Here is an 18,039-nt window from a genome sequence, read left to right as displayed (position 1 = left end):
GGACACGGGCACACCAGCGTCACGCCCCAAAGGGACCACAGGACAGATGGCTGGAAGGGAGGCCAAGGCGTGGGGCCCACCCAGCACCCAGGGACCCTGGCACAGCCCTCGAGCACAGAGCCATGACACCCTTGTGAAACGGACACAGAGGGCCCCTGCCAGCCCCAGCGCCCGAGGCCCTTGGGTGGCAGTCCCCAGACCTGCAGGGGGGCCCTGGGCAAGGCTGGCCAGGTTGTGCAGCCCCCTTGGGGCAGGGATGGTTCATCTGACTGGGGGGCTGAGGGAGAAGGGGTCTCGGGGACAGACTCCAGCAGTGACCGAGACCCCCGGCTGGGGTCACTCAGCAACTGGTGGAGTCAGGGTGGGCCTGAGCGTGCTGTGGGACCCCCAGCTCAGGGCGGGGGGTCGGGGGCAGGGTCCTCCTTGGCTGGAGGGAGGCTGGTGGTTTGCTTTCTTACTGAAACAGCCTCCAGGGCAGGGAACCAAACACAGAAGGAACCAGACGCCCAGACAGACGCCGAACCCTGCGGAGGGCCCCTCCTGTCCTCCCTGCCAGTCTCTGCCCACCCACTCACTTGCTCCTGCAGCCAGGAACTTCCTGTTGGTCACCTCTCTGAACCTGCCACTCCCAACTCGCAAAAGAGCTCACATATGCCGCTAGGATGGGACACCCAGCATCCATCCATCTTAGGAGCCCATTTTCCAGCCTGCAGGAGATCCCCAAACCTCCCCTGCCCTCCTGAGGGCCTGACTCCCCTCCTCCCAGAAGGCAGCCCCTCCTCCTAGGGGCCCTGCCCAGAGGGAGCCTTCCCAAGGAGGCCACCAGAGCGGGAGGTCCTGGAGGACGATAGGGGGGCAGGGCTCTGGGCCAAGGCGATGGGCGGGGCCAAGGTGAGGGGCGGGGCCAGGGGCGGGCAGGGCCTGTGGGAAGGGGCGTGACCAGCACAGAAGCCCCGCACTCACCCCATTGAGGCTGCCCAGGTCCTTCACCCAGTGCTCGTCCCTGTCCTGGTCGTAGTTAATGACAGCATGCTGCTTGTCCACGCTGCGGGACTGGAGAGACACGGAGGCCCTCAGGTGGCCTCCCGGAAGGGGACCCAGGGGAAGGGACCCCACAGGTGGCCCCGCATCCACCCACCCCGCCCAGGTCACACCCCACCAGGCCGCCCGCCTCACAGCACACGCGTCTCAGTCACGTCTCCACACCTCAGTGTGCGCCCCCCCCCAGAAAGCCCATGCGGGCCAGACCCAGCCAGCCCGCGCAGCACCAAGGAGCCTCGGGTTCCTCCCGCACCAGCCTGCCGCTCTGGGCCCTCCCTCTGTGGCCAGCGGGCACCAGCTGGCCAGCACCCACTGCCCTCCCCGCCACTGCTCCTGGGGGAGCGTGGGAAGGGCTGGACACCCTCGGATGCTCGGGGACAGGCTGTTCACTCCCAAGGGGCTGGAGGCCGGGGGAGGACTGGAGCCCAAAGGGAGGATCAAAGGGACGGCTGGGGGGTCGGGGAGCCCCAGCCCCCACCCCACCCAGCCAGTCCCACTGTGCACGCCTCTCGGAGTGGTGGACATGCGCACGCATGCACACGCACTTCCGCTGGCGTGCACCAGGCTCGCACACCCTGAGTGTACATCCGGCCGCCCAGGTGCCACATAAGCGTGTGTACATAGTGCCTCCGCCCTGGCCACCAGCTCACCAGCGTCCCGCCCAGCTCCCTCACATGGTCAAGCTGCAGTCCCTCCACTCTGGGCGACAGAGGCAGGGACGAGGTCACGGGGTCACGTTCTGCTCCATCAGGAAGCGCCCGCACAGGCCGCCCTGCCCGGCCAAGGGGCTGGGGGTCTGAGCACAGCATCGCCGCCCGCTCCGCGGCCACTCCTCAGTGCCAGAGTCCCCTCGGGTCCAGGGGCAGCTGCAACCCTCCTTGCACCGGGTGAGCCCTGGCTGAGGTCCAGCCCCAGGTGAGACCGGCAGGACCAGCCGCCAAGGGGTGCTGCCGCTCAGCCCTCCAGGAGTGCCCACGAGACAACCCGCGTCCAGAGCACAGCTGTAGGGCCCACGGGGCCCACGTGCTCCCTGCCACCCAGGCCCTGGGGAGGGTGGCCCAGCACCTGAGCCTCCACGTCGCCACCCCCCAGGCTTCTCAGCTCACACAGGTGAGGGCCCAGAGCCCTCCCCCGCCAGCGACCACCACTGGGAGCCATTTCTCTGAGGCTCTGCCCACCCAGCCCCTCCAGCATCATCCAGAAACGACCAGTTTCCAGGAGAGGCTCCAGCACCCGCCCCCAGGACGGGAGCTCCCAGGGCCGGGCCTCCCTACCCAAGAGCACACGAGGGAGAGGCGGACATGGGCTCTGGCCCAGCCCTGCCTGCACCCAAGGTCACGCAGCTTGGCAGAGGCACCAAGGCAGGACCTGGAAAGGAGACTGCAGCAGGCAGGCTCGCGGGGGCCACAGCCCTGGGCCTGTCCTGGGTGCCGAGGCCAGCGCTGGCCGGTCGGGGCATGACGACACTGCTATGTGACAGCCCCCGAGTAGGTTGCCGGGCCCCCACCTCATCCTGCCACGGACCCTTGGGCCCCTGGAGGGAGTGGGGGTGCAGGGGTTTCAAGGGCGGTGCAGAGTCCACGGGGCCAGCCAGGGCCTCCCTGACACAGAGCCACCTGCCGCAGCACCCCAGTCCCCACCTGGGGGCTTCCCAGGGAGGACCACTGAGCTTCCCTGGGCTCACATGGACGGCGCTGGGGCAGGAGGCTCTGGCTCCCCAAGTAACGAGTCTCAGGTGAGCCAAGTCTGTCCTTGAGACCTACTGCCCCGCACCCCAGGCCTGGTCTCTGCCCTGGCCCTAACTTTCTCAGCCAAAGTTGGCACCCGCAGCTAGACAGCTCCTGGCCACCCTGGCCACGGCCTGTGCCCGGACACAGGCACCAGCTCCCCCACTGGACTCCCTGCTGGGCCCCGAGGTAGCCCCTGCCGTGGCCTGGCCGGGTGGGGCCGGGGGGCAGGGGCCGGGGCAGGCACACGAGGGACCCCGCCCCCTCCTCCAAGTGGCCTAGACAAGATCCAGCAGCTTCCCTGGCAGTGTGCTCAGGCTCGCCCGCCCTCTCCCATCAGATCACTGCCCCCGTGGGAGGCCCCGCGGGTCGGGCACTCCTTGGAGTCCAGAGGGCAGCCGGGAGGACCGGGGCTCACCTCCTCCCATGCCCTCTCCATGTCCAGCTGCCCAACACCTGGATGCCACTGGGGCTAGACTGTGCTCTCCAGCTGGCCGGGCGTCAGGCCTCCCAGCATCATGGGCCTGGGAAGAGGCTGCTGGAGGCTGCACACTGGGGCGTGATGGGACCAGGGCGCTGCGCCCGGCCCGAGGCCCAAGGGGTGGGCAGCAGGAGCGCACTCTGCCCCTCAGGCTCGGCTGCCACCTTTGCCGAGGTGTGGCCCCAGAGGGGCTTCTAGACCCGCCTTTCGGACCTGAACACCTCTCCTCATCTCTGAGCCTCAGACCCCCGCCTCCGGGACCCTCCCCCCGCTGCCTTCCGGGTGGGTCAAGCCCAGCCTGGCCAAACCCAATTTCTCCTTCTCGCCCACCTGGCCCTTCAGCCTCCCTCGGGAGGGCCGCCAACCAAGGCCCCCAGCTGCTCCGGCCATGCCCCCAGGCCCCTGCCTTCCCAGTCAGCACCCCAGTCAGCCCACCCCTGTCCATCCCCACAGCCCCTCCCCTGGCCTTACTTGACTCTTCTGTTGAACTTTCCAGGGCTCCTCGGAAGCTGCAGCCCTCCCTGAACGTTCCCCTCCCCACTGTGCCCCCACCAGCCTGCTGGCCAGATCGCCGTGCAGGCTCTGGAGGTGCCCTGCCCGCTCTGGGCCAGGGTCCTCTGCCCAGGACCACCCCTCCCTCGGTCTACTTTCTTCTCCCGGCAAGATAGCCCACCCTGCCCACCTCCTGGCTCCTGGGACTTGGCACAGCCCCCCTCATTTGCACCCAGAGCCTGGGCTGCCCCTTCCAGTTCCCAGGGCCCCTCGACTCCAGGCACAGCCCCGGCCACAGCCCCTCCCCAGACTGCAGGGACCTCCAGGACCCCCTGGGCCCAGGCAGGGAGGGGCCCCACATCCAGAACCCCTCCCCCTCTGGGCTGAAGCCCCAGGCCGGAGGCAACCCCACCCCACCAAGGCCAGCTCAGAGGCTGGAGGCCCACCCAGGAGGTGGGGAGGAGGCCTGGGCCTTCAGACTTAAGAGGACCCAAAGCAGGGGGCGTGGCAAGTGGAGCGGGTGGGTCACAGGCCTGCGAAATAGACTAGAGAAGTTCCAGACACACGGGCCTTCGGGAGAGGACCTAACTGTGCTCCCTTTAAATCGGAGTAAAGACGGGCTTCCAAAACTCAGGCCTGACGCCCTCCATGGGTGGAAGCCCTGCCCGGAATCCAGCAGCAGCCAAGCCCGGGGCTCTGGGCACACCCTCCTGCCAGCGCACACCCAGCACCACCCAGCTGGGCCACAGCGCCCGCGGCCTGCCCGTGTCGGGGGGGTGTGCAGGGGCTCCCTGGCCGGCCTCTGGGTAAGGACGGGCGCGGACGGAGCCCGGCTGACGCCCTCCCAAGGGGCGAACGGGGAAGCGGAGAGGACCTCTCGCCACAGACACACACAGGCGCTCTCTCACACACACCACGCCCAACATGCACGTGTGCGTGCACACATGCATGGGTGCACCGACACGTCTGTGCGTGTGTACACGTGTGTGCACACGTAATGACACCCGCCCTGCACCAGAGCCTGGGCCACGGTGCAGGAGCCACAGCTGGAGGCCTGGGCCCCGGTCCCCACAGTCATCCCTGCTCAGGCCCGGGGGAGCCAGGCTCAGCCCGGGAGCCATGCCCTAAGGTGCGCGGGGGGCCGGTTGAAGAGTCTGGGGGCACCGAGGCCAGGCAGGCAGCACCACCCCCAGGACACAACGCCCCCGCCTGGGCCCCCACTCGGAGGCCCCTGCCTGGATGGCAGCACAGCCTCCGGGCAGCCCCCTGCTCCCCAGCCTTCCCCTCATCGCACAGCCTCCTCCGTCCCCCGAGAGGACCCCCATCTCCAGCAGCACCCCCAGGCTCCTCCTCCTCGGCTCTCAGCATGTCACAAGCCCTGTCCCAACCTCAGTGCCCCCTTCTGTCTGTCTCCTGGGGGGATCATCTGGCTCCTCCCACGTGTCTGTGGCCGGCCCAGCCCTGCCATGGGGACCCCAGGCTCCAGCGTGGGGTCAGTGAGCATCATGAATGTAGGAATGGACGCAGAGGGCAGGCCTGGGCGCTCCAGGAACAAGCAGCTGGAAGAGGGTGAGGATGGGAGAGGAGAGGGCAGCTGAGAGGAGGGGCTGGGACAGGCACGGGGGTGCCAGAGAGCTGGGGCAGGCGGGGACAGGCGGGCCCCCACGGAGGCCGGGGGTGCGGGGGGGGGGCGGCACTCAGGGATGCCTGAGGCACAAGGTGGGGAGAGGGAAGGTTGGGGTTTGCCCTGGACACCGGGCGGGTCGGAGGACAAGGGGTCTGCTCAGCAGCAGCAGGCTGGGGCTGCCTCTGAGATGCCCAGAGCTGGGGACACAAGGGCCTGGGGACAGGGCAGTGAGTCACCGTGTGTGTCACGTGAGCGGAGACGGGGGCCGAGGCTGTGGGTGTGGACAGGGCCTCCAGGGAGAGGCCTCGTGCGCCCAGCGCCCAGGCTGAGCAGGAGCCACGGGGGCCGCCAGGCAGGAGCCAGGAGGCCGGGGAGCCTGGAGCTGCCCCCGGGAGAAGCCGAAGGGAATCCCATCCGGGTGGGGGACTCGGGCTGGGCAGCGGGGGCTGGGGGACTGAGGTCAGGCAGGGGTGTGGCGGTGAGGAACTCCCTAGCAGGGGCTCTGGGCTTGCGGGTGAAGGGGGCTGGCAGGACCGCACAGCCCAGGAGACAAGGGCGTGGGGCGTCCTAAGCGAGGGGCCAGTGGGTGGAGCGGGCGGTGTTCCCACTTCACTCTCCAGCTACACGACCACCTGGAGCCTCAGTTTCCTTGTGTGATGGATGTACAGCCACAGCACCCAGGACAGCCAAGGGCAGAAACGAGGGTGCCCCCAGGCCAGGAGCTGGCCCAGCATGAAGCTGGCCTGGCCCTCCACCCTGCTCAGGGCTCCCCCATCAACTGGCCCAGAAACTAGGGAGTCAGACCCCCGACTAGCTCTGAGTACCCTGCCCCCGCTGCACCAGGAGCGTCTCCTCCAACGCTGGGGAAAAGCAGCAGGCGGAGTGAGGGCCTGGTGTGGGGACAGGGCCGGGCAGGGGGAGGAGCAAGCGCGCCGGCCCCAGCACCCCCAGGCCCCTGCAGGGCCCCCTACCAGAGGCCCTCCTGGCCACCCTGGGGGGCCACACACTCAGTCACAGCAAGGAACACACAACTCCCTGCCAGGGATCAGGGCCAAAGGCAGCAACCCCTTCAGATCTCTCACCAACTGACAGACAACGGGGGTCTTGTCACATGGCACCGCCAGGGAGCCCCCAGCCGCACCCAGGCCTCGCGTCAGCCGCCCCAGAGGCACAGCCTACGGCCTCTGCTTGTTTCACGTGGGCCTGAGAAACAGTCTTTCCATTTCCCACGGTCAAAACAAAAAGACTCTTCCAGGGCAGGTGAAGATAATATGAAACTGACATTTCAACATCCACAGACAAAGTCTGACTGGCGCCCGCTGGACTGAGCACAGTGCTTCGGGACAACAGCAAAGGCGAGAGGCTGTGATGGAGGCGTGTGACCCGCAAGGCCTCAGCCTTGTCCCCAGCCCGTCACAGAAGACACCTGCCCAGGCCTGCATAGAGCCTTCCAAAGGCAACTTCCAGAGACAAGATGCAAAGAGAAAAAGGGAGAGGCCACTCTAGACCAGAGATACTGAAAAGACCAAACAAGCAAAGGCAGCAAGTCAGCGTCCTGCTGGGTCTGGAGGCGGGCAAATCTCTGGAGAAGCCAGGGTGTCTGGACGTGCACAGGCCTTGCACGTGCTGCCCGAGTGGCCGCGCGCTTGGCTGGGATCCTTGGCTGCGGCCGGAAGCCTGACGAACCCCAGGGAGTGTGGAGGCAGCACACGGGTCTCACCTGGCCCTGAGTGGGCCCCTGGTTGGACCAGGCAGTGCAGCCCACCAAGGACACCTCCTGAGAGTCCCACGGTGGGACCTGTGGAGCTTGGCGGCCCTGGGGACAGGGGCCCAGGCGCCATGCCGGGGAGGGCTCGGGGCTGCAGGGAGCCCGACTTGATGACGACCATTAGGATGGGGGAACCTTGTGGACTCTACAGGCTCAGGTCTCCGGCCCCCCGCCCTGCCCTCCCTGATCCTAGGAGCCAGACTCGGGAGCCAAGGTCAGTGCAACGCAAACTAGGGCCAGACAGAAATTCCTGATTGCCGAGTGCCTGGCATCCTGGCACTTAGTGCCTTGCCAGCCTCTCCAGCCACCCCCCCCCCGCGGGGGCACTGGGCTTCCCCTGGTCAGAGCTGGCCCTGTAGCCCGATTCCCAGCCCAGCTGGGGCCCCTGGGCAACGAGGATGTGCTCAGATCCGCTCTCAGGCACCTTCCAAAGGCAGGCTTGATGAGTCCAGCGGCATCAGGACCTCCCATCAGAAGAGGCCCAGGCCCCCTGCTCTTGAGCCCACCCAAGACCCATGGGCCCGCTGTGGGTCCAGAGCCCATGGGGAGACCCAGGCCTCCTCCCCGGGCAGCACCCCTGCCCCGGCCAGCGCGGGTGCCCACTCACCTGCAGCATGAGCTCACACTCGTCTCGCCCCACGAAGATGAGCTCTCGCGGGAGCCGGTGGCGGGTGCCGCTGCTGCTCACCAGGAACCACGAGGTGACGCTCATCTTGGCGCTCAGGAGGCCCGTCCGGCCCTGGGGGTGGGAAGAGTCATCAGAGAGGGGGCCCCCCTGCCTAGGCCCCAGCCCCTGGGCACCCTGAAGGCCCGCTCCGAGCCTGCCCTACTGGGCCTCAAGCACCTTCACGGTGCCACCACTGCGGCTGCTTTCAGAAAGGCTGGGCTCCAGGCCAGCCCCTCCCGGACCATGCCTGTCCTCCACAGACCCCCTCCCAGGCTGAGGTCCCCCTTATGCTCTGGGTCCATGTGTACCCTCTTCTCTGTCTGGGTGCCAGAGCCCAGGAGGGAGGTGGTGCTGTGGTGCCCGAGGTCCTGGGGGCAGATGTGGTCGGGGGTTGGGGGGGGGACCCCTGCCTGTTGCCCAGAGACGTGTCACCACCAGCACAAGTTCACAGACACACTCATGCCACACACGCGTGCGCACAGCTTCCAAACACACTCGGAGCACCGCCCACAAGCTCCCGAGCCACGCTCCTGGAGCGGGCGTGTGCACACGCAGGCACCATCCCGGGCTCTGGGGGCCGCACGCTGTCCCCGCATCGTGGGGCTTCCTTCCAGCCGGTCGGCAGGCGCCAAGGAGGGGAGCAGCTTGTGCAAAGGTCCCAGCGACACAGAGAAACAAGGGCACTGGCAGCGCTGGGGGGGGGGTCCATCCAAGGCCGGGGGTGGGGAAGTGGGCACGCGAGCCCCTGGGGCTGGGCTCCAGGCAGGGGGACGGGCCAAGGCCCAGGTGCTGGGTCATGCGTGCCTGGGAGTCCAGGGGCTGGCCCAGGAGCGGAGCAGACGCCCTGGAGGGCCCAGGGCTTGCTGGCACCCTGGGTGCTAAGTCCAGGGTGAAACGCAGCAGGCCTGTTCCAAAGTCACGGAGGAGCTCAGGACAGGGAGAGCAGCTACACCCAGCTCAGGGTCTGAGCACGCGCCGCACACCTGCGAGGCCAGCCCTGGAGGTCCCAGGTCCCTGACCCGACTCACTGTGTGCAGCGGGGACTAGGTGAGAGGTGAGACACTAACCAGGAAGAGAGAGGAAGGTGCTGGCACCCCGGGGGAGCACCCCCAGGCCTCCTCCCTGCAACGCCCACACCGGGAGCTCCGCCTGAGGCTAAGAACCGGGTCTCAACACCAGGCCCCACCCATCGGTGAAGGTCCAAGTGAGCATGTAATCCATGGCATACCCCATACCCCGTGCCATCTCGGGCAAGCACATGGGAAGACACACAAAATCCACCCAGAAGACGGCCCCAGCCGGCCAGAGCAGCCTCATCCTGGGACCCCTGCCCTTCCTCAAGGTCCAGCCAGAGGGGCCAACGCTGGAGGCTGAGGGGGTGGGGACCTCCAAGCCCCTGCAGCCCTGGGAGGGCTCTCTCCGGGTTGTCTCCAGGGGCATGCCCGCCCCATCTCGGTGCTTCCCAGCCCCCACCCCGCCCAGCTCCCGCCCTCTGCCGTCACCTGCTACTAGGTCCCCATCAGCAGTTGGGAACGGAGACCCCACCCAGAGAAGGCCACAGCCTCTGCTGGCAAAGGGAGGCCAAACCCCCAGAGCCCGGTGATGCGGCTGTGGCCGAGCCAGGCCGCCCCTGCCACTGCCAGCCCATCCCAAAAAGGCCCAGGCCTGGAGCGGTGGACGCTCCCCAGCAGCCTGCGGCCGGTTCGGAGCTGGGCTGGCCATCGTTGCTAGGAGGGAGAATAATAAACACCCCAAACTTGTCCCCTCGGCCGCCCCAGCCAGAAGGGCCACCCGCCCAGGGGTGCGGGGAGGAGGAGTCGCCCGGAGCAGGGGCTGGGAAGGGCTTGGGAGCGGCGGCGGCGGGCGGCTGGAAGGGGCAGAGGGAACCGAGGCCGGGGCCGGGCCAGGAGAGGAGGCAGAGACGGCGGAGAGGCGGCGGCGGGGAAGGGAAATGAGACAGCGAGGAGGAGGAGGAAGACGGAGGGAGGGACCGCGGAGAGGAGGCCAGGCCGGGAGGCGGCCGGCGGGAGCGCCGGGCCCGGGTCGGGGGTGGGGGAGGGAGGGGGCGGCGCCGGCTCTGAATCAGCGCCCGCCGCGGACGGCCGGGGCCCAGCCGGTGCCTGGGCGGGGACCCCTCTCTCCCGGCCGCGCAGACGCGCGCTCGGCGGCCCCTCCCGGCCCGGCGCAGACCCCGGCCGCCTCCGCGGCGGCGGGGACCTGCCCGGCCAGGTGCGTCGGCAGCCCCCACCCTCGCGCCTTTGTCCGGCCCACGGGACCCCTCACCTCGGCCCCCTGCCCGCCGCCCACGCGGCTCCGGAGGCGCGCAGGTGCGCGCGCGGGGAGGCCCGGCCGCCGCGGGCGCAGATCGGCGCGTCTTACCTGCGGTTCAGCCCCGGCTCCGTCCCGGCTCGGCCCCGGCCCTCCCGCCCGCCCGGCCGGCCGAGCGCTGGGCGGGGCCGCCGCCTAGGACATGCCCGGCGCGGCCCGCACGCTCGCGGCAGCCCGGCGAGCCCACGGGCGGAGCGGCGCCGGGCCTCGGCGGCGGGTCCCTGACGTCCGCGGGCGCCCCGCCCCGGCCCGCCCCCGGCCCCGCCTCCGCCCCCCGGAAATCCAGGTCGGGGCGGCCCGGGGCGCCAGGTGCGCGCGGCCCCCGCGCCCCCGCGCCCGCCCCGCCTCCGCCTCCCGGGCCGGCCGCCTCTCCCCCGCGCCCCCGTGGGCTCGCAGACCCCTCCCTCCAGCTCTGCGCCCCGCCTCGCCTTAGGGACCCGCCCCTGCGTGCCGGGCGCAGCCCGGTGCCCGCAGCCTCCCCGCGTCCTGGCTCCGAGCCCGCGCCCGGTTAACGCTTAACCCAGCTCCGGGAGCCCGAAGCTCGAGCTGCACCCCCGGCCTCTCACCTTCGGCCCCGCCCGCCCCAGTGAGGGCTGGAGGGCGAAGGAGGCGGCGGGCGGCGGAGAGCCCCGGGGCGCGCCCCGCCCTCGCGGGCCCCCCGCGCCCGACCGCAGGCGTTCTCTCCGAGGGCCGGGGGCCGGCGGGGCGCAGGGGCCTCCTCCGTCCCCCCGGGGCGGGGCGCGGGGTCCGGGAGAGAGTGCCCCCGGGCCGCTCGCCGCGCCCTGGGCGCTACCACCGAGGTGTCCGGTGTCCCAGGACCTCCAGGCGGAGAGGGATTAAGGGCGGGGGCTGACGCCGCGGTGGGGTTCGGCTCGTAGGCGTTCTCGCCTTCACGGCCAGGGCAGGCCTGGGCCGAGGGAGCAGGCGCGCGGCCAGAGCGCGGGAAGCCCTGGGAGCTGGGCTTCAGGGCCTGGGCGGCCGGAGCCACGGAGGGTTCACGGGCGCGACCGGGGCCCCCTGCTTGGCACCCGGAGCTCCGGGGCCCGCCCCGTCCCGCCCCAGGGTCTCTGGCCGCGGACAGAGCCAGGCCCTGACCTGTCCCTACGGTACAGAAGGGAGCACCAGGGCAGCTCTGGGGGAAACGCACCTGCAGAGGGAAGGGCGAGGAGGGTCCCAGCAGTGCGCCCGGCGGTGGGCGGTGCCACCTGTGCCCGGCTCAGCGCAAGAAGGGAGCTCGCACTGCGAGGGGACTTGAGGGGTCCCAGGGGGCAGGGGAAGGACCTGTGGCCAGGTGATCGGGGAGCTTGGGCTTCATCCCAAGGGCAGAGTGGCGCCCAGGGAGTGCTTGATGCTGGCTGCGACCTGATCAGATGAGGGTTTTGAGAGCTGCGGCCCCGAAGAGCGTGGTTGAGAGAAGAGTGGGGGTCGGGGAAGGGGGAAGCGGTCAAGCGTCCAGTCCCAGCCCTGGAAGAGAAGAGGTAGGGCAGAGGACTGGGCTGGGCGTTCTGGGTTTGCCCCCAGACCCTCCTTCCTCCCCTCTCCGGGCACAGGGACAGCATCGGCATCCCCATCCCCCACTCTCCCCTGGCTTCCGGTGAGTTTGGACTCCAGCCCAGAAGTTGGAGAATTTCCCCAGCTTCCTCCTGGCTGGGCACACACCTGTCTTTTCTCTGGGGCCCCAGGACCTTCCCTGAGGCTCTTTCTGCCTTCATAGGGCTCTGGGAAAGGTCAGTTGTTTTTATTCCAATCCCAAAGAAAGGCAATGCCAAACAATGTTCAAACTACCACACAACCGCACTCATCTCACAAGCCAGGAAAGTAATGCTCAAAATTTGCCAAGCCAGGCAGGCTTCAACAGTACATGAACTGTGAACTTCCAGAAGTTCAAGCTGGATTCAGAAAAGGCAGAGGAACCAGAGATCAAATTGCCAACATCCGTTGGATCATCAAAAAAGCAAGAGAGTTCCAGAAAAACATCTACTTCTGCTTTATTGACTATGCCAAAGCCTTTGACTGTGTGGCTCACAAAAAACTGTGGAAAATTCTGAAAGAGATGGGAATACCAGACCACCTGACCTGCCTCCTAAGAAATCTCAGGAGGTATGCAGGTCAGGAAGCAACAGTTAGAACTGGACATGGAGCAATAGACTGGTTCCAAATCAGGAAAGGAGTATGTCAAGGCTGTATATTGTCATCCTGGTTATTTAACTTATATGCAGAGTACATCATGAGAAACGCTGGGCCGTATGAAGCACAAGCTGGGATCAAGATTGCCGGGAGAAATATCAATAACCTCAGATTTGCAGACGACACCACCCTCATGGCAGAAAGTGAAGAGGAACTAAACAGCATCTTGATAAAGTGAAAGAGGAGAGTGAAAAAGTGGCTGGAAATGTTAAAACTTAGTATTCAAAAAACCAAGATAAGATCATGGCAGTCCCATCACTTCATGGCAAATAGATGGGGAAACAATGGAAACAGTGACAGACTTTATTTTGGGGGGCTCCAAAATCACTGCAGATGGTGACTGCAGCCATGAAATTAAAAGACACTTGCTCCTTGGAAGAAAAGCTATGGCCAACCTAGAGAGCATATTAAAAAGCAGACATTGCTTTGCTAACAAAGGTCCATATAGTCAAAGCTATGGTTTTTCCGGTAGTCATGTATGGACATGAGAGTTGGAGCATAAGGAAGGCTGCTGCTGCTAAGTCGCTTCAGTCGTGTCCGACTCTGTGCGACCCCATAGACGGCAGCCCTCCAGGCTCCCCCATCCCTGGGATTCTCAAGGCAAGAACACTGGAGTGGGCTGCCATTTCCTTCTCCAATAAAGAAGAAGAACTGATGCGTTTGAACTGTGGTGTTGGAGAAGACACTTGAGAGTCCCTTGGACTGCAAGGAGATCCAACCAGTCCATCCTAAAGGAAATCAGTCCTCGATATGTATTGGAAGGACTGATGCTGAAGCTCCAATACTCTGGCCACCTGATGTGAAGAGCTGACTCTTTAGAAAAGACCCTGATCCTGGGGAAGATTGAAGGCAGGAGGAGAAGGGGACGACAGAGGATGAGATGGTTGGATGGTATCACCAACTCGAGGGACATGAGTTTGAGCAAGCCCTGGGAGTTGGTGATGGACAGGGAAGCCTGGTGTGCTGCAGTCCATGGGGTTGCAAAGAGTCAGACCTGACTGAGCAACTGAACTGAACTGAGGGCTCTGGGACCAGCCCCTCCCTGGGTCTTCCTCACCCTGTTGGGTTCACCTCCCGCTTATCCACACCTTGGTGAGTGGACCTTTATAGAAGTCCTTTTCTCTCTTTGCATCTTTCTCTGGCCAGAACCCTGATTTCCTCTAAGGGGAGGAAGACAGGGGGCAAAGAGGATGCCCGGTGGTCTCCTGGACCCCTGCTGTCCCTGGACCCAGGTGAACAGGCCAGGAGAGCATGTGTGCAGGGGTCAGCTGCCGAGTTTGATGTGGAATGGTGGAGAGGCCTAAGGACACTCAGCGGCTGTCCTGGAGCGTTTGGGATTCAGGACAGAACTGGGGCATCTGGAGGCACCCTGAAGTGTGGGCAGTACCCGGAGCCATAGGTCGAGGGTGGGAGAAGCAAGTAGACTCCCCAGGGAGCTGCAGTGGGAGGAAACCCAAGGAGGGTGAGGCGACCGTCCCCCCAAGGAGGCCTACACGTGGGATGCAACCTTCGCAGCTGCAGGACTTTTCCTTTTCTAATAATTACGTGAACCAATCTTGACACGTCTCCAAAGATGCCTAAATGGCCAACAAGCTCATAGAAAGATGCTCAATACCATTAGTCATTCAGTTCAGTTCAGTCGCTCAGTCGTGTCCGACTCTTTGTGACCCCATGAACCGCAGCACGCCAGGCCTCCCTGTCCATCACCAGCTCCTGGAGTCCACCCAAACCATGTCCATTGAGTCGGTGATGCCATCCAGCCATCTCATCCTCTGTCATCCCCATCTCCTCTGGCTGCCCTCAATCTTTCCCAGCATCAGGGTCTTTTCAAATGAGTCAGTTCTTCGCGCCAGGTGGCCAAAGGATTGGAGTTTCAGCTTCAGCATCAGTCCTTCCAATGAACACCCAGGATTGATCTCCTTCAGAATGGACTGGTTGGATCTCCTTGGAGTCCAAGGGACTCTCAAGAGTCTTCTCCAACACCACAGTTCAAAAGCATCAATTCTTCGGCACTCAGCCTTCTTCACAGTCCAACTCTCACATCCATACATGACCACGGGAAAAACCATAGCCTTGACTAGACGGACCTTCGTTGGCAAAGTAATGTCTCTGATTTTCAATACGCTATCTAGGTTGGTCATAACTTTCCTTCCAAGGAGTAAGCGTCTTTTAATTTCATGGCTGCAGAATTAAGCCAGTCACAAAAAGCAGACTCTTTATGATTCCACTTCTACGAGGCCCCTGGAGTAATCAGATTCCTAGAGACAGGAAGTAGGATGGTGATTGCTGGGTGGGGGGAGGGGTGGGATGAGGCGTGGATGTTCAGTGGAGACAGTCTCAGATCCAGGGAGGAAGGTGAGAAAGTTCGGGAAGTGGATGGTGACGATGGTTGCACGATGACACGGATGTACTCAATGCCCCTGAACTGTACCCTCAACAATGTTTGCAGTGGCCAAAAAAAACTTTTTTATAATAAATTTCATGTTTTTAAAAGTGTTTTACCACAATTTGTAAAAAAAAAAAAAAAAAAAAAGACTTCCCAAAACAATAGCCTATATAATTCTAAAAAAAAAAAAGACTCCAGTCCTGCCAGAGGGTAGAACCTGTCACAGAACCGACCAGAACATTCTGTCGTAGATGGCTGACTACACACACAGGTCAGAGTTCTGATTTAGCATTCATCGTGTGCTCACTCAGTCGTGCCCGACGTTTCGCTGCCTGTTGGACTGGAGCCCACCAGGCTCCTCCGTCCATGGGATTTCCCAGGCAAGAATACTGGAGTGGATGCCGTTTCCTTCTCCAGGGGATCTTCCCGATCCAGGGGTCGAACCTGAGTCTCCTGTGTCTCCTGCGTTGCAGGCGGGTTCTCCACCCGCTGAACCATCGGGGAAACCCCAGCATAGGATTATTTGGCATTTAAAGTCTGCGAAGAAAAGGGTCTTCTTTAATAAAGAGTGTTGGGACAACTGAGAGGCCATCAGAAAGAAACAAGACATTAGACTCCTATCTCACTCCAAAATAAATTCCGTACGGACCAGAAAGATAAATACGAAAAACAAACCCACAAAACATTTGAAGAAGACAAAGGAGACATTAATAGTCTCATGATGAGGAAGACTTTGCCCAGCACGACAAAACAGAAGTCTTAAATTTTTTTTTGATAAATTTAAATTACAAATTAGAAAGCTTTACATAGATATAATCTTCTAAGTCAAAGGATATGCCACATACTGGGAAAAGGTTGTTGCTAACTCATATCCCTGGAGAAGGCAATGGCACCCCACTCCAGTACTCTTGCCTGGAAAATCCCAGGGACGGCGGATCCTGGTGGGCTGCCATCTATGGGGTCGCACAGAGTCGGACACGACTGAAGCAACTTAGTAGTAGTAACTCATATCCCAAACAGGGGCGGGCTCCCCAGCAGAGGGTCCTGTGCGTAAGCATCTTGCTGGTAAGTTGGGCAAGCAGCCCCATGCATGCCAGAGGATACCCATGTGGCTGTTGGCTGGAAGATACTTAACTTCGCCCAGAATCAGAGAATTGCAAGCCTATATGACCTTCAAACACTGGAGGCTTTCAAGTGGGACAGGACAGGCATGGTGGGGAGATGAACCCCCGACTAGTCTGAGGTTGGAGGCGGGGAGACAGCGTCCCTCACCTAATAAAGGCCCACAGAGCAGCCAGCCCATCTGCTCCCCAGGACCCGTCCTGCAGGGATGCTCACGTGCGCGCGCACAGCTGTCGCTGCCTTGCATCTGAAGCAGGGCTAGAAGCAGCTTGGCCTCGGTCCATCCAAGGGCACCAGTGAGGGGCATCAGGCAGCCGTGGGCACTTGCAGCGGCTCCTGGGCAAGCGCTGAGCCAGCTCCTCACCGTCCACAGCGAACCCGCAGCCCTCTCGTCCCTCTGCACTGTCCGGTCACTGGCTGCCCACCATTTGCCCGGGGTTCTGCCTGAATTTTTTAAACCAGGAAGCGGTATTAACAACGACAAGATGTGCTGCTTTCCCTAAGATAGTGAGTGGCTCATCGGAAAAGAATCTGCCTGCAGTGCAGAAGGCGCAGGAGAGCCGGGCGCAGGAGACCAGGGTTTGCTCCCTGGGGCGGGAAGACCCCCTGGAGGAGGACATGGCAACCCGTTCAGTACTCTTGCCCGGAGAGTCCCACGGACAGAGGAGCCTGGCAGGCGGGCTACAGTCCGCGGGGTCCTAAAGAGTCGGACACGATAGTCAGGAGGGGGTGGGTCCCTGCAGGATGTGGCAGGCCAGCACACCCAGTGGAGCCCTGGCTCCAGGGCCATGTAGGGTCTGAGGCGGTCCCTGGGGCCTGAGGCGGAGCCTGCAGACAGGGGTGGGAGTGGGTCCTGGGGATGCAGAGGAGAGAGAAACGCTGGGACAGAGGCCTCCCTGCCCTTCCCGGCCCTGGGGGCCTGCTGCCCTTTGAAGCCTGGACTCGGCAGCGTTGGGTGGGGCTGGGCCTAGAGCCACCCTCCGGTCAGGGCCCCTCCTGAGCCCCAGACCCTGTTCCCTGCAATGTAGGCCCGGGGTCTCTGGCAGAACTCATACAACCTGAGGGTCTGCCCTGTCCTCAGGGGTCGGGGAGTGGCGTCCTTCACATTTGGAAGTTCGCACACAGCCGCTGGTTTCACAAGTATTTGCCGCGAAATGAGAAAGAAGCCTCAGGGCTGTGGTAACTCCTGACCCAGAAGTGAAGCCCCAGCCCCAGGCCCCTTCTGGCAGTCTGTCCGGCCTTGCTGCCTCAGACCAGAGCCAAAGGTCAGCTGCAGCCGCAACCCGGCCTTCCCGAGGGGCCGGCGCCCCCCTCTGTGTTTCCCTGAGTGTCTGCTCGGGCCTGTGTGGACCTGCCTGGCCCAAAGCCAACAGGGAGGGCCTGCAGGCCTGGACACGGGCTGAGAGCGAGCAGGGCAGCTGGGTCAGAGGCGGGGAGGCCCCTGGCCTTTCTCCCAGGTCTGCTGGCCCCCTGTCTGAGCTGTGGTAATTATCCTAATTACCCGAAGACGGCAGGAAGGCTGGTCCTAAAGCCTGGGCCACAGGGTGTCCCTGGTTAATTATTCAGCCCGGCTGAGACCCCAGCTGAAGGGGTGCCCCTGAGGGCAGGTGGGAGGGGCTGCTGCCGGCTGGGTCCCCATGACCCCTGAGCCTCCCTGCTGAAGGGGTGTCTGCCTACACGCCCCGCAGAAGTTACTCCTACAAAGGGAACCCAAGAGTGGGCAAGGCGGCGGCCACACCCCACCAGATGCGTGCTCCCTCCGCCACCCGCCCCCTCCCCATTCGTGCCCCCCAGGGGCCGTGAGGGCGGCCCTCCTGTGCTCTGGGACAGGGCAGGAGCTAGGAGCGGGCCCAGCTCAGGGAGCCATGGATGTCCGCCTGCACCCTCTGGCTGGCGGCCAGAGCCCACCTCTGCTCGTGTCCAGGCTCTCATGCGCCGCCCCACCCAGCCCCCGTAATCCTGTAGCTCTCTCTCAGGGTCCCGGTTCTCATGTGCCCCCACATAGCCCTGCAGATCCGTTCCAGACAAGGCAGGCAAGGGAGGGCTGCAAGACGACCCCCTCCCACCTAGGGTCACCCCAGGAGCCCCAGCGGACGGGGAGAGCTTCGCTCTGGTCTGCAGTGCTGCCTCAGCCCTCTGCCTCAGTGACTGCCTGGAAACCTCCCCCCTGGTTCCTGCCAGCAGACCGAGGAGCTCTCAGCCCCGGTGCAGAG

At 64.2% G+C, this 18,039-nt stretch overlaps 1 protein-coding gene across 1 annotated transcript in view; it reads right to left on the bottom strand.

Moving 5' to 3' along the window:
* The window catches only part of CEP170B (centrosomal protein 170B), a gene marked incomplete in the record, with an annotated part of 25,037 nt that extends 14,737 nt beyond the window's left edge, over positions 1–10,300 (bottom strand). The window contains 3 exon segments of the mRNA XM_018066313.1: positions 964–1,053; positions 7,744–7,875; positions 10,183–10,300. Coding sequence (XP_017921802.1) covers positions 964–1,053; positions 7,744–7,848 — 195 coding nt within the window.

This window comes from Capra hircus, chromosome 21 (genome assembly GCF_001704415.2).
Source record: "Capra hircus breed San Clemente chromosome 21, ASM170441v1, whole genome shotgun sequence".
NCBI lineage: Eukaryota > Metazoa > Chordata > Mammalia > Artiodactyla > Bovidae > Capra > Capra hircus.
This window is presented reverse-complemented; position numbering and strand designations above follow the sequence as displayed.